General features: G+C 45.6%; 1 protein-coding gene across 1 annotated transcript; it reads right to left on the bottom strand.

Annotated features, from left to right (window-relative positions):
• Positions 1 to 288: 288 nt before the first annotated feature.
• Positions 289 to 6,696, bottom strand: CDRT4 (CMT1A duplicated region transcript 4). The gene is made up of 2 exons (XM_028534129.2): positions 6,271 to 6,696; positions 289 to 4,709 (listed from the first exon to the last, which is right to left on the bottom strand). Exons 1-2 carry the CDS (start codon positions 6,329 to 6,331, stop codon positions 4,252 to 4,254), a joined length of 519 nt encoding a protein of 172 aa, XP_028389930.1. The 5' UTR covers positions 6,332 to 6,696; the 3' UTR covers positions 289 to 4,251.
• Positions 6,697 to 13,857: the final 7,161 nt, after the last annotated feature.

The raw sequence follows: 13,857 nt of genomic DNA, 5'->3' as shown, positions 1-13,857 counted from the left end.
GGAATATAGAGCCTGGGAGAGGAGATAGAACTCCTCATACCAAGTCCAGTGTCCTTTTCCCGACACTGTTTATCCTGCTTTGTCCTATATGGAAGTCAAGTCATGGTCAGGATCAAAGTACACAATATGGGGTAACAGTGGGCCCCACCTAAACTTCAGGTGCTCTTTCATCTCCTGCTGGCCCCACACGTCCCTCTCCCCCACAGTACCCCAGAGGAAGCCCACATGCATGCTCAGTGTCAGGGACAGGCCTGGCCCAGCCATGCCCTACAGGCTTAGGATGTTGTCGTTGGATTTCCAAGTACCTAAGTAGCATCTGAGGCTTTGGGCCCCTGGTGAGAGATGGGTATGGGTGAGAGGGCAGTGAAGGAAGAAGAGGGAGAATTTATTGGTTACCTGGTAAACCCAGGCCTGAGCTTTACATTGGGCTCGAGGACATCAGATCAACAGACCTCAAGTCCATTTACTTCCCTCCCCCGTCTCTCACACCATCTTCTCTGGAACTTATCAAGCCCATCACTGCAAGGTCTCTGAAGATGTGCCCATCACTGCAGAAGGGTAGGGGTTCCTAAAGCTTCTAGGAATGAATGACTCAGCCACAGCTGAAAAGACCTCTGTATCCAGATGTGGACATCTGCCCGCACACATCCTCCAAAGCATGTCTACAGTCTTGCATCACCTCTGTGACATAGAGCTGGGGTTTCTACTCCTGCTTTTGTCTCCAGGGACATACCTGGGTCCCTGCTTGGGACTCCCGCAGTACCCCCTGTCCCTTGAGACTACCCCTTCAGCTACCTCTGAGGACCCCACTCAAGGCCAAAGGGTCAAAAGCCCTAGCTCAGGATACACACATTATGCCTCCTGTCCTAAAGACACAGCCAGGGGGCCTATCAGGCACTCCTACTTCCTGTGTGAGGGCTGGGCTATTACAAGGCAGAGCAGCACTTGCTGAACATGCCACATTGGCCAGGCCACTGTTCTCTCTCAGGCCTGTGCATGGGGCCTACCCCAGCCCCTCACTCCAGGTAGGGGTCTGTGGCCACCCCAAGCACTTGGCTGCACGAACCTGCACCAGCACCTCTGTTTTTCCATTTCTTCCTTGGATACTTTCCTGAGGTCTCTTTTCTGTCAAGCATCCTAATCTCCTTTAAGACATGCTCCCAGGCCACAGCTGGGACATGGCAGAATACGGAATGGTTTGATGTCCTGACATCCCTGCCAGAGCAAAAATTACTGGCAGACTTGGGCATGTTACTGAAGTTACAACCAACTATTTGAACACCAGTTGTGGAATTTGCAAATGAGTAAATGCCCTACTGTGCACAGCAGGGAATCTGTTCAAAAGCAGTTCCTCAGTATGTGTCAGGATGGGGCCTTAGTTACAGAGCCACACAGCAGGCCAACAAATTACCCTGCTGTTTCATGGACCTACTACAGCAGGGAGACTCTCCTGCCAAACAGAAAATGCCAGATGCTGAGCAGATAAGTAGGAAGAGGCTGTGACTGTGGAACATCAGAGAAAGCTAGTTCCCTCTTAAAGATGGAAGTTCAGTATGTTCAGAGTAACCTGAGACAGCCCAGGCTGCTCCAGCTCCGACACACAGATGAGGTTACACTAGGAATAACCCGAGTTCCATTCCATGCCCCACCAGCTTGAGCCAGACAGGCCTTCAGCCCTGGAAGGGTTGGCTTCATGCCTGTCCCGGGAGCACCACGGATACCTCTTGGATTCTCAGGAGCAAGCTGGTGCTGCCACATGCTCCCTGGGCTCCACCAGCCTGGTGTCTGCGTGCCAACACCCAGGACAGTAGGCCCCTGCACACAGGTGCATCACAACACCTAGAGCAGTTCCTTTCCCGACGTTTCATTTTTATTCCACAGCCTTCAGGATTTCAGCAAAAGAGCCCTTTAAGAATGGGGCCCACAGGACCCCCACATCCATGGAGCTCAAGGAGGTCTGGACCAGGAGACAAAACTCAGCCACAGACACCACAGGTTACTCAGGGCCTCCCTTGTCCCCCAGGGACCAAGGCTTCACTCCTGGGTTCAGCTGGTCAGATCCAGTGGCTTCTTCCCTGGGAGAGTGATGTCCCAGCAGCCTCTTCAGCCTTCAGGCAAATGTGGCCAGACCTGTAAAGCCCAGCTTGGGATGGAATAGAGTCCCACATTTTAAAAACATCAGACTTTTTCTTCCTTAAACCTGCCTCAGGAGGCAACGAGCCTGAGCTGCAGTCACAGATACAACCAATGCTCATCGGAGCAGGAGGTTCACGTCACCATTTCTTAACAGGCTGAGAACCAAATTAATCAAAACAATGCTAGTTATAAAACATTCATTCAAACTTAGAGTTTCTATTTTTACTAAAACTATTAAGCACTTAGAAATTTAATGAAAAAAAAAAACTGTAACTGCACTGCCCTCAAAGGGATTGGAAGAAATAATTCCAAATTCCTATAAACTCTAACACTACATGGGGCTCTATAATCATAAATCTACTCTGGCTACAAACTTCCACGGAAGGATAAAAGAGATAACAATTCTTGCTGGAGGGATTTATCAACTGCCTCCATGTCTATAAATGCTCAATTCACACAAAATACTGTTACGTGGATTAGCTGGAAACCATCTATATTGTTTCAGGAACTTATCCTGGCCAAACGCTGAGAATGCAGGCGTGGGCCTGGAGTTCCTCGTTTGTGCGGCTGTCGCAGCACAACTCGTGGCAGCAGGGTTGAGTGCAAGCAATTCCACAAGACCCTGGCAGGGAGAGAATGCATTTGTAGGGCAAGTTCAACTCTCTCAAATAGCATTATTAGCAACTAGCCCATTTCATCCTCTCCATCTCTGGGAGGGAAGCCTGATAACTGCTTCAGAGATACAAACACAGAGACTCAGGTGAGGTTAAAGAAAAGAAAAGCTACTCATGGAACTAGGCTCAGAAGATAAACCCAAATCTGAGACCAGCTGGGCCTGCCCATCATAACCAGATCTCCTTATGTCTAAAGACAAAGCCTGTTTGCTTTGCCATTGAGTTGCTTAACGACTTGCTTTGGGACCAATTGGAAACAGCTCAGAACCTGAGTGGGCACATTCTAGCTGTGGTCTGAACCAGCTGAGATCCAGCCACAAACTTCTCCCTGGTTACCTGTGCTCCACAAAGCAAGCCTTAAAGAAGTACAAGACAGAAAACCCTCCATTTCTCATCAGGGGACAGCCAAGCCCCCCACTGCCACTTTGTAAACCCTCCAGGGCAAAAACATTTCAATACCAGGTTCAGGTGCCAGATGGAGCAGCAAGGTGGGATCACTAACGAAGATCCCCACTGTGCTAGTTCTTAAGCTGATTTTCTTTTTGGTGTTAAGTCCATCCTTTTGTACTACTCCTGGAGATGCTGGGTTTGGGCTTCTGCAGCCCATATTCCTGCTTTCCTCCCTGGGAGCCTTTGCCCACAGCGGGTGATGGGTGAGGGAGCCTAGGAGGCTGGAGGAGGAGCAACGGACTTGTTTTTTTGGTTTACTTCCTGTTTATCTCTGTAGGCTTCCCCTCCCTGTCTGGTTCCCCTGGCAACACTTCTTGTTCACTCAGGCAGTGTCAATTCCTCCCAGAAGAATCTGAGTTCAGTTTTAGGCTTTCCCAACATTCACAGAATCAACCACAGCCTAAATAGCAGCCCCTCCTCAGAGGCAGGGATAACACCCCCACAGGGGCTGTCCTCGGAGCTGGAGACACCAGCCCCAGAGAGAAGCATCCCCGCCCAGAGCCCTGAGACTCAGCCCACTTGCCCCTTCTCCAAGTGTCTCCCTTTTAGAAAGTCCCTTTGCTCCTCACCACCGCTACCCCCAGCCTTGGAGGGGATAACTGCTTCCCGCATGCACTACTTCCATTGCTAATTTTGTGTTCACTTCCTACCTTTTCAGTTCCCTAGTTAATGATTCTTTACATTAAATTATCTTTGATAATATAACTGGTGTGACTCCTGTCTCCTGTCTGGATCCAGACTCATTCACCCACAGTTAGGTCCTGAGCATCTGTAGTGAGAACTAGGGCTTGGGGCATCCTAGCTCCATCCAACTGTGATACTGGAGGGGGTGTACCCACCCACCCACCCACCATGTACATTCTGATCTAGCTTATCTCAGCTAACCTCTGCACAAGTGGGGCAAGTTCAGATGTAAAGGACATAGTGAGCTTTGTGGCAAACGAATCTTAACTGCTGCACAGTCTTGGGGGATGGCTTCAGGGACTCCTTGCTAAACATTTGAATGTTTTTCCTTGCTGACCAGAAGGGAGCTGTATGGAAGCATCCTCATCATAGGTTTTCGGGAGAAGATGATCTTGTTATAGTTTTCTGTGGGACTTTCTCTGGCATCCATACGGAAGTGCATGGGTTCTGGAACAATGGTAGGACCTGTGGCTGTCGTGGAGAAAGTGCCCCATAACGATAACATGGTCTCTGACTTTGTGTCACTGTACGCCATTTTGCCAGATGTCTTGGATGATTTTTTCCTTTTCAGCTGGATGACACTGGATGGCTTATTCAGCCTCAGAGCTCGCTGGCTTTCCTCAAAAGCTTGCATGCATTCCAGTTCTCTAGCTTTGCTGTTCTCAATGAGTCTTCTCACCATCGGGGAGGTATATGTGACATAGGCTGGCCAAGGGTCATGTTCTTCGAGCAGTTCTGGGGGAAGCCCAATGTTTTCTGTGAGTTCTACCAGCAAAGAGAAATTAGACAATTTAGAGGCTCACACACAATGATTCAATTCTTCAAAGAACTGTAGGGTGTTGGAACTACATTTTGACTTTTTCCCAATCATGCATAATAGCCATCCCATACCTGTATTCAATGGGAATAGAATGTAATTCAAAACTGAGGAACAGAATGACATTCCACACAGCATGTCAATTAAAGAACAGCATAACAGTAAAGAGTAGGGAACTCAGAATCAAGCAGGCTTGGTTTCAAATCTTTATATAATGTCAAATTGTTTAGCTCTGAAGTTCTTTTTTTCACCAATGAAAATGGTTACCATAAGGCTATTATAAAGATTAAATAAATATATTTTAAGGGCTTGGACCAGTGTAGCTCAGGGTTTGAACACATAGGCTTTGCACTTAGACTGCTAGGGTTCAAATTCCTTCTCTACCCACTTAAACAGCTGTGAACCTAGAGCAAGTATCTTAACCCTTCTAAACCATAGTTGCCTCATGTATAGAATGGTAATTAAAACAAGATCAACTTAATAAGGCTTCCTTGTGGATTAAAGGAAATAATTTATGTAAAGCTTTTGGGACAGTACTTGGCATAGTAATCAGTAAATGGTAACTATGGACATTTTGGCTAGGTCTCCTTGCCTGCACTCTTTTATTCCGTCCCTGTTATACCTTAGAATGAGTAGTATCCCCAGTTGACAAAAGATGAGACCGAGGCTGGCTAGTTTGTACAACTAGCAAATGGCCAGAAGTTTTGAGTGTTTTGGGGTTGGGGGGCTTGACTAGAAATTCTACCCATTAGTTTACCAAACAGCCTGTGTCTATGCAGATACTAAATCATGAGCACGGCAGGCCTTCCTTCTTCCCTTTGCTACTTCATTCTGTCTAACAGAAAATGCCTCAAAACTTCTCTCCTGCAGCTTTTACACTCCCCTGTTTTCTCAAGTAGTGCCTACTTCCCTTGATTTTATATTCCTTTGGTCATTTCTATAGGAGTTTGAGAAGCAGCAGTGGAATTTAAAGGTTCATCTTGCCAATTCCAACCTGAAGCAGTAGAAAGCACTGCAAGTGATGATAATCCAGGGAAGATGCAGATTAAACAGTTATTCCCAGGCTGCTTCATGTGCTCAGGAGTTAGAGCTCAACTGGGGACAGATCTGGCATGAAACAGTGGGCTGTGGAAGGTCCTATCCCCCTGCAAGAGTATACAGTATCGGACTTGCCTCGGAAGGCAAGATGTGCAACAGCACCTCTCACTAGAAAGCACACATCAGAGCTTCCAGGCACAGACTTGACCCTTCATCTCTGTCTCCTCAGCAGATGCAGAACCTACATGCTTTGAAGGTCAGGGCCCTTGCTCACATCTAGAAAAGGAGGACCTAAAATTGTCTGGGACAAAATGAGCAGTGCCCTCTCTCATCTCCCCGATGTGCATTATTCCCTCAGCCAGTGCAACACGAGGGACCACCCCCTGTGCCACACTTTCATCTTTCCACCCAAATCCTCTGACTTCAGCCAGCCCCACAGCAGAAGCCCCTTGTTAAAGCCCTAAGCCCTACCTTCATCTGGCTTCACCTTTCTTGCATTAGTCCTCTTGTTCATTTTTAGAGAGTTCTTCATATCAGAGGTCCAAATACCTTTGGGAAAATATACTCATTAGCTATGGCCATCCCAAAGTGACCAGAGGAGAAAGCATTTAGCAGCTATCCTGGGATCCCAAGTGAGTCTCTGCCTGAGGCACTATGAGCCCACCTCAGAGAGGAAGACCCGTCTTCCAGAGAGCAGGAGCCGGCTCTGCCAGCAAGCACAGGAGATCCCGTCAGCCTTCAGGCCCCTGATCTGCGGACTCTGAGCTGAAGTTCAGGGCTTGGTGCTGGTCAGGCCTGGCTCGGGGCTGTGTGGAGGCTAGGGCATGGAGAAAGTGAAGAGAAAAAGGTCTCCACTTCCAAACCATGCTGTCTTCTCACCCCGAGTCCAAGCATGGTCATGTCACTGCAAATGGGCCAAGCTCCTGCCCTCCAGGCTGCACTTCTCAGCCCTGTGCAGGCAGAGACCACCGCTACCCAACTCTGCATCAGGGGCCCCCCAGGCGGATGCAGGTATGTCTTCAGCTCTGCGTGGCTGAGCACATAGGCAATTGAATGGAACTGTTACTCTCGCGGCTCTCAACCGTGAGGGCACATCAACCTCTGGGGCTTGTTACAGCACAGACCCCTGCCTCCCCCACCAGAGCCACTGACTCAGCAGCAGGTATGCGGATCCAGAGGAGGGAGGAAATGCAGAAGACTTGTAAGATTTTATTATTAATTCCCTAGTGACAGCAAACAGATACAGGAGATCTTTTCAGTTTCTTTCCAGAAAGGGCGCATCTGACAATTTTTATGGAAGAATTATATATCTTATATGCTCAGTTTTGCCATTTCTGTGGCCTTTGAATGTTGGAAAGTGCCACAGAGCATTTCTGTTATCACCTACCAACACCCAGTGAAAGAGTCTCAGGTGATTTTTAGCAAGTTCCCAAGCGATGCTGATGATGCTGGCCAGGAGACCACACTTTGAGAAGCATCCATACAAAAACGCTTCTCACACCAGGGAGCACTAGAACTACTGGGAAATGTGTTGAAATCCAGAGGGCTAGGCCCCTGTCCAATAAGTCTGACTCAGTAGGTCTGCTTTGGGTGGGGCAGGGGTTAGGGGGGTGGCAGAGAATTTGCATTTCTAAGTCCCAGGCAATGAGTCCCAATGAGTCTGAGGACCACACTCTGAGTAGCCATCGTTTAGACTGAAAAATGATTCTCAATTCTCAACCTTCCCCTCAGTGGACTTGCTCATGAGTGAAACACTCCCCTGACATTAACAATTCCCCAATTTTCCACCCCTTTTGTCTTCTACTAAAGGAACCTTTGAGGAATACACGTAAGTGTGTTATGGACAGGGACAACCTTAAATTCCACTGTATTTATAAAGTAAATTATTCACAAGTATCAGCATTTTATTATAACACACCTAACAAAAGCTAGCATCTTAGAGATTAATTCATACTTTTTTAAAAAGTGAGTTTTTGTTAAACCTACTCTGACCCAGGCCTTACAGGGTCCCTACAATTTTCTCAGGGGCAATCTTTCATAAGAATACATTTTTAGGAGAATTCACAGTATCATTTTTCTGAGTCTGGGCAAGAAATAATGCTCAAATAATCCTCTAGCCTTAAGAGAATTTTAGAAATAATAAATTGGAAATAGAAGCATCTTACTTCTTCTAAGATCTACCGTGGAACCTCAAAATTTCAGGTCACCCATCCAAGTTCCCAGTCACCTGGAGCATGTCATCCCCAGCATTACCCAGCCCACACCTGTCTAGCTACAATGAAAGGGAATACTTGACTTATCTTCCATATTGCAGAGCTGTTAGGAATTTGTTCATACTTCACCCATATGGACAATAGGGTTACTCAGTCATACCAGATGGTGAAAGAAAATGTTTTGAGTTGGTGGTATTTTGGGAATTATGGGTAATTCTTTTTATCCTTGCTTCTAAACTTCTAGTTAATGAACTCTGAAGCTCGAAAGAAGTCTAGTTAGTAGTAAATTATTTCAGCATAAGCCTGCAACTGTGTAAGCTACCATGTTGCTCAGAACCTCTCACCTTATGTCACTGGACCCCACAACAGCCCTCTGTGGCTGATAGGATGATTCTAGAAAGTGGCTGCTTTTTCTCACACCTGCCGATGCAGGAACAAGGAAACTAGAAAACCAGGGGAGCAAAAGTCTGCAAAGCCTTGACACTCACATGGGGACTTGTTTGTTTGAAAATAAAAGGAGACAAATAGTTGACATTAAGTCTGAAGACAAGCTGTGGGCTTTTATAATTTCCTTCAGTTTGGCACAAAGGTTCCACTTTGCCTCTGTAAGTGAAATGCAAACCAGCAGTCTACAGACAGAAACAGCATTGACGGATGGGCAGGAGGCATTGCATTGACGTGGTTTTCATGTTTCTTCTGCAGTCACAAAGCCCACGTTCACTTCACTGGGTTTTCAACCCCAGCTTCCCCCTGCACCCAATCTCTTATCCCACCATTTCCAGAATCTAGTCTGATAGGCTGGGTTTGACCTAAATAAATTCAAAGAAGTGACACCTGCCTAGAACCTGACATGAGTGTATGACCTTGATCATGATCCTTAGGGCTTCTGTTATCGAACAAGACAGGGATGAGGATGAATTCCTGTTCTGCATCTCTCACAGAGGCACGGCCATTATAATTAAATGACTGGAGATAAAAGTGCTTCTAAACCAGCGATCTCTCAATTCAGTGGCGCAATGGAACTACTGGGGATCTTTCAAAAATTCAAATGCCTGACTCCTACCCACAACATTGTGATTTAATTGGAATGGGATTCAACACAGGCATCAGAATAAAAGCCTGATTCTAACGTGCAACAAAACTTTTGTGAATTGCTGTTTTAGAATCTAGACCAAAAACCACTGAAGATGTATGGGATATGAGCTACTTAAAAGAAGGGAAACAGGTCCAGGAGATCATTTCAGTCCTTTGGCTGTTTTAAGACACATGTTTTCATTCAAGCATTCTTTATTACACATACTCACATTTAGAAGGACCAGGGAGCATTTCCACCACAAGCTGCTTGTTCCAAAATTGACTTAGATAAAAAACTAGTGCCTTAAAGTACTGAACAAAGAAAACTGAGGCTGCAATGATATTCTCCTGCAGAGCTAATCTCATCCTCCATCTGTAACCACAAGCTGCATCCTTATCTCAGGAAACCATCTTGCAGAAGGATTTTGTGGGTTCCAACAGGACTGATGGATGAACACACTGGCACAAGTCAACCCCACTCAGACTTTAGCCCCAGTGACGCTGTGAAAGTAGTGCCATTTGCAGGCTCATGATAGGCAAGACATTATCCTAATCCAGTGTTTCCCAAGCTGTGTCCATAAAATGCAGGAATCTCTCAAGATGTTAACAGGTGCTACTTAGAGGAGAAAAACGGTCCATGGCAAGGATCACCTTTTATGGCCACATAAATTGTTTAATCCAGGGGCACTATTTACATAGTCTACAGTGTTGTGGACTCTAAGTTTAGCAGGCCTGTTCTCAGTGAGGTAAGTTTAAAAACTGACATGTTAAACAAATTCCTTTAGCGCAGACTTCTCAGGGCCTGTACTATGTTAACCTGATCTGTAACTCTTCAAAAGGGAAATTGGTTTTCAGCGTCCCCTACTCTCCTTTGCAGAAGATTAAAGTACAGCATCCCTAATCTCATTTGACCATTGAATTGTTCATTCAGTCGCTTGTTCATTCATTCATTGGATAGGGCATCTCTTGGAACAGGTAACCAGGAAAACATTTGTGTGGATTCTGAAATCTGTCTCCAGCCCTTATTTTGGAACTGTGAGCATCAGAGGAGGTTATGGCATATGAGGATGGAAGGATGAACTTGCTAAGGGTACGGCTGGGTCTTCAATGGCTTACTTCCTCTGAAATCAGACTCAGAAGGCTGGTGCCACAAAAGTGTCCATATCTGGAAGATGGAGCCAACACATAGACCTAATGCTCCACTGGAAACTAGACTCATTTACCTCTGTTCAGCCTCTTTCCTCTCTTCTCTGGTCCAATCTGTGGCTGTCTTGTTTTGCTTTGTCTCCTCTCTTATTCCTTTCGCTCAGCCATACGTAAGAGTCTTGTCTTGCCCCAGAAGGAGAACCATGTTTTCTGAAACAGGAAGCTGATGCAGGTTCCGTTTCACCTCTACATGTTATCCTCCTCAACCTCTCATTTCCTCCCCTGCCCTGTTTGCCTGTCTGCCCTATGGCTGCTCCTCACTTATTTTTGGCTGAAGAGGAAGCTGCCACTTAGGCCAGAAGTGTCTTGGTTTCTCTAAGATGCAGAGAAACATTTCCGGACATGGATCAAGCCAGTGCAGTGTGGCAGTGTGTGTTTCATGTGGTTATCTCCATCCAGAGAGGTCCTGGTGTGTGTTCTAACTCCCATCCCTACCTTTCAGACATGGGGAAACACAGTGCACATCCAGAGACTTCCCCTGAGCCTTACCTTATCATTTTCTCCACCTTTTTACCCTTCCCCTACCCCCACTGAAGCTATGGAAACTCTTGCCATAGTCCCACGTCTACCTGACAGGCTCTAAGAGGGCACACACAGAAAATAGTTTGATGTGCCTTTAGCAACACTCATGCTGGTATGCACTAGGGCTCCTAGAATTGTTAAGACAGAGGGAAATGGGAGTGGAGAGGGGTAAGTTGGCTTTCGGGAAAGAAGAGTTCTCTGGCCCCTCCTTATTCTGCCACCTCCCCTTCCCCCTCGCTGCCCCTCCCCAGACACAGGCACACTCCAAGGCAAGGAGAAACAAACCCATTACCACACTGGTAAGAAGTCAAGTTGCATATGGAGGCAGCTTTGGTCATTGTCAGCATGTTCTGAGGTAGACTATGCCTCTTTCTGGGAGAAGCAATTATCTCTAACCATATCCGGGGTAAGGAAGTGGGAGTCTAATCAGAAGTGCCCATCGTCTTACAGAGATCTGGCATCATCCATTCACCACTTAGTGTGGGTGAAAGGAGGATACCCTGCTTCTTGATCATGCTTCTGTTCTCTATGTATTTTCTCTAAGAATTATGTTTATGCCTTTAGAGACACCACAGTGGAAACAGAGTTCAAGTATCTATGGCCATGCAGCATCAACACATTCATCCATTCATGCACACATTCAATAAATCTATACAGTGTGGGTGGGTCCTGTGCCCATCCAAAACATGTCATGAGTGCTCCACACTCACCTCTTGCTTTGGAGTCTACCTTTGTCAGTGTCAAGGGTTCACAAGACAAGTTTGTTTCCCCTGCCAATGACAATTCAAACAAGAATGATCCCTGTCATCTTTGTCATCGGAAAAAAAAAAAAAAAAGGAGAGATGTCCTTGTACATAGGCCAAACCCAGTCATATCAGCCACTGTGCAGACAGGTGTTGAATGTGCCTGTGTACCAGGCATGGCAGCAGGTGCTGGGGACACACAGCAGCAGGATGCAGAGCTCTGGTTTAAGGAGCTCACAGCCCCATAAAGAGACAGGCCATAAGCTTTCCAACTCAGCCTGAGTGGGGAGAGCTGTCAAGAAGTAGGTTCAAGAAGGGAAGATGATTGTGCTGAATCTTAAAGGACAAGGAGAATGATGGGTGATGAGTGTAGTTTAAATGCCAAGTTCAATGTTTTCAAACCCCAAGTAAAGTGCTTCTGTGCTCAGGTCCCACCTTTTTCTCCCAGTGTGCAGATCATACAAGCTGTTTCCAAACGGCATAGGAATGAAAATGTTGAGTTGGCTGAATAAATGCCTTACAAATTCACTGCAGGAAAAAGCACTGGGCATTGTATACCTGTGCAACTACAAATTTAATTGTATTCTTGTCAAGGAATTTTAAATCATAAGTATGAAAATTCCCATTTTAAGATGTAACATGAAGACCCATTAGGCACAAAGTATATGTGGCCATATTATCTACAGATCAAGTTCCAAATTTTAGTACATAATTTTCCAAACAATCCAAATAGACATAATCAGAGCAGAGCTTTTCAACATTTCCTTCTATAGACAGTTTGGGGTATACATTTTGCACTAATAGACAGACAACTAGAAATGATAAGAAGAAACAGAGAGCAAGAAATAGCCCCATGATCTCATATGCAGGAAACCGAACATGAAAGGCTGTAGGCAATCTGTGCTCTGAGCTCCTCTCTCTGCCCGACAGCTGGCTCCTGAACAGTGGGGTCATGAAAGTGTGTGGCCTCACTCTGTCTAATCAATCAGGGAGAGGAAGTCCCAGTCCTCTGGAACAATGGAGCATTGTGAGCCAAGAGAAGGCATGGGGGAAATAGACAGGCATTTCCCAGGACCTACTTCCATCTATGGGCCAGGCCATCCCCTTTTAAAATGCTCAAAGCACTAGCAACCCAGGCTGGTGTTTGTTTTGAAGAAGGTGATGTACCTTTGAGACTTTTCCAAGAAGCAAAGAACTAAAGTAGTCGCCTTCTATAGGATTCAATCATTCCATCAGCCTATCGAGAGCATGAGTTCAGTGTCATACACTTATTCCAATCCATGGCCAAACATGAAAAAAAATTATGCATCACACATTGCACCCAACTCTGGGGCAACAGATAACCTCAGATTATAGTTAAAACTCCTGAGGGTCAGAGATGAGTTTTCTTGAGCTGAACCAAAATCCAAATAAATCACCCCCTGAAAATTAAGAGTTTAACTGTACTTTATCCTGACTCTCTTTATTCAGACTAAGCAATAATTTTACACCTAAAATAACTTATAAAATGGAAGTTAAACAAAAGTAAAATGTAACACTTGGGGATGAAGCAAAGGAAGGAAAGTGCTGTAGACAGCCCTCAGCACCGTTAAACAGAAGATGGAGTGAAGGAGGCCACATAAGGCTGTTCATGGACAACTCTCTCCAATGAGCTGAGTTGCACATCTTCCCCATGTGTGGCCAGTGCCACAACTGCTAAGGGATGATGAAGAACTAGAACAAATTATCTCCCTTCCTAGAGGAGCAATTAGAGCATGTGTCACATCAGTGATGACCAGTTGTGTTCTGCTATATCTATTTATATGTGTTCTCTTAACTGAAATTATATATCAGTGTTATACAAAGTCTGGACAATACTATCTTTTAAATGTATAATATGTTAACCACTGCACAACCATCACCCATGTGCTCTCACCCAGTTCTTACATGGTTATGGTCACAAAATGTGCAGATCATTTGAATTCATCATTTTTGCTCTAACATTATACTGTACTTTCTCATGTTCTTAAAGACTTTCATAATTATTATAGAGGCTGCTTAACAATCCATCAAGTTGAAGAACCAGTACTAATGATGTCTCCAATTGGGTATTTTAAAGTGTTCCCAATTTGAGCTACTGTAAATAATAAGCTGTCTTTTAAAATGAAAACTCACTGGCATGCTTCCACTTTTTATAAACCTCTGTATAGCAAGGTGCTCAGGAAGGGTTGGCTACTGATGGTTGTTAGTCTCCCCCAAAATTCAGTGCTGCCAAAGCCATTACACCTGAGAGATGAACAGTCCATCAGGTTCCTCTATCT

The sequence above is a fragment of the Phyllostomus discolor genome, chromosome 8 (genome assembly GCF_004126475.2).
Source record: "Phyllostomus discolor isolate MPI-MPIP mPhyDis1 chromosome 8, mPhyDis1.pri.v3, whole genome shotgun sequence".
Classification (NCBI taxonomy): domain Eukaryota; kingdom Metazoa; phylum Chordata; class Mammalia; order Chiroptera; family Phyllostomidae; genus Phyllostomus; species Phyllostomus discolor.
Note: the sequence above shows the minus strand (reverse complement) of the source record. Positions and strands in the feature narration are given on the sequence as shown.

Excerpts from the sequence above, each read along its gene's own strand:
- CDRT4 (XM_028534129.2), bottom strand. The coding sequence starts at position 6,331 with ATGAAGAACTCTCTAAAAATGAACAAGAGGACTAATGCAAGAAAGGTG. Across the intron at positions 4,710-6,270 it reads AAAGGTGAAGCCAGATGAAG|AACTCACAGAAAACATTGGG; the intron begins GTAGGGCTTAGG and ends CTTTGCTGGTAG.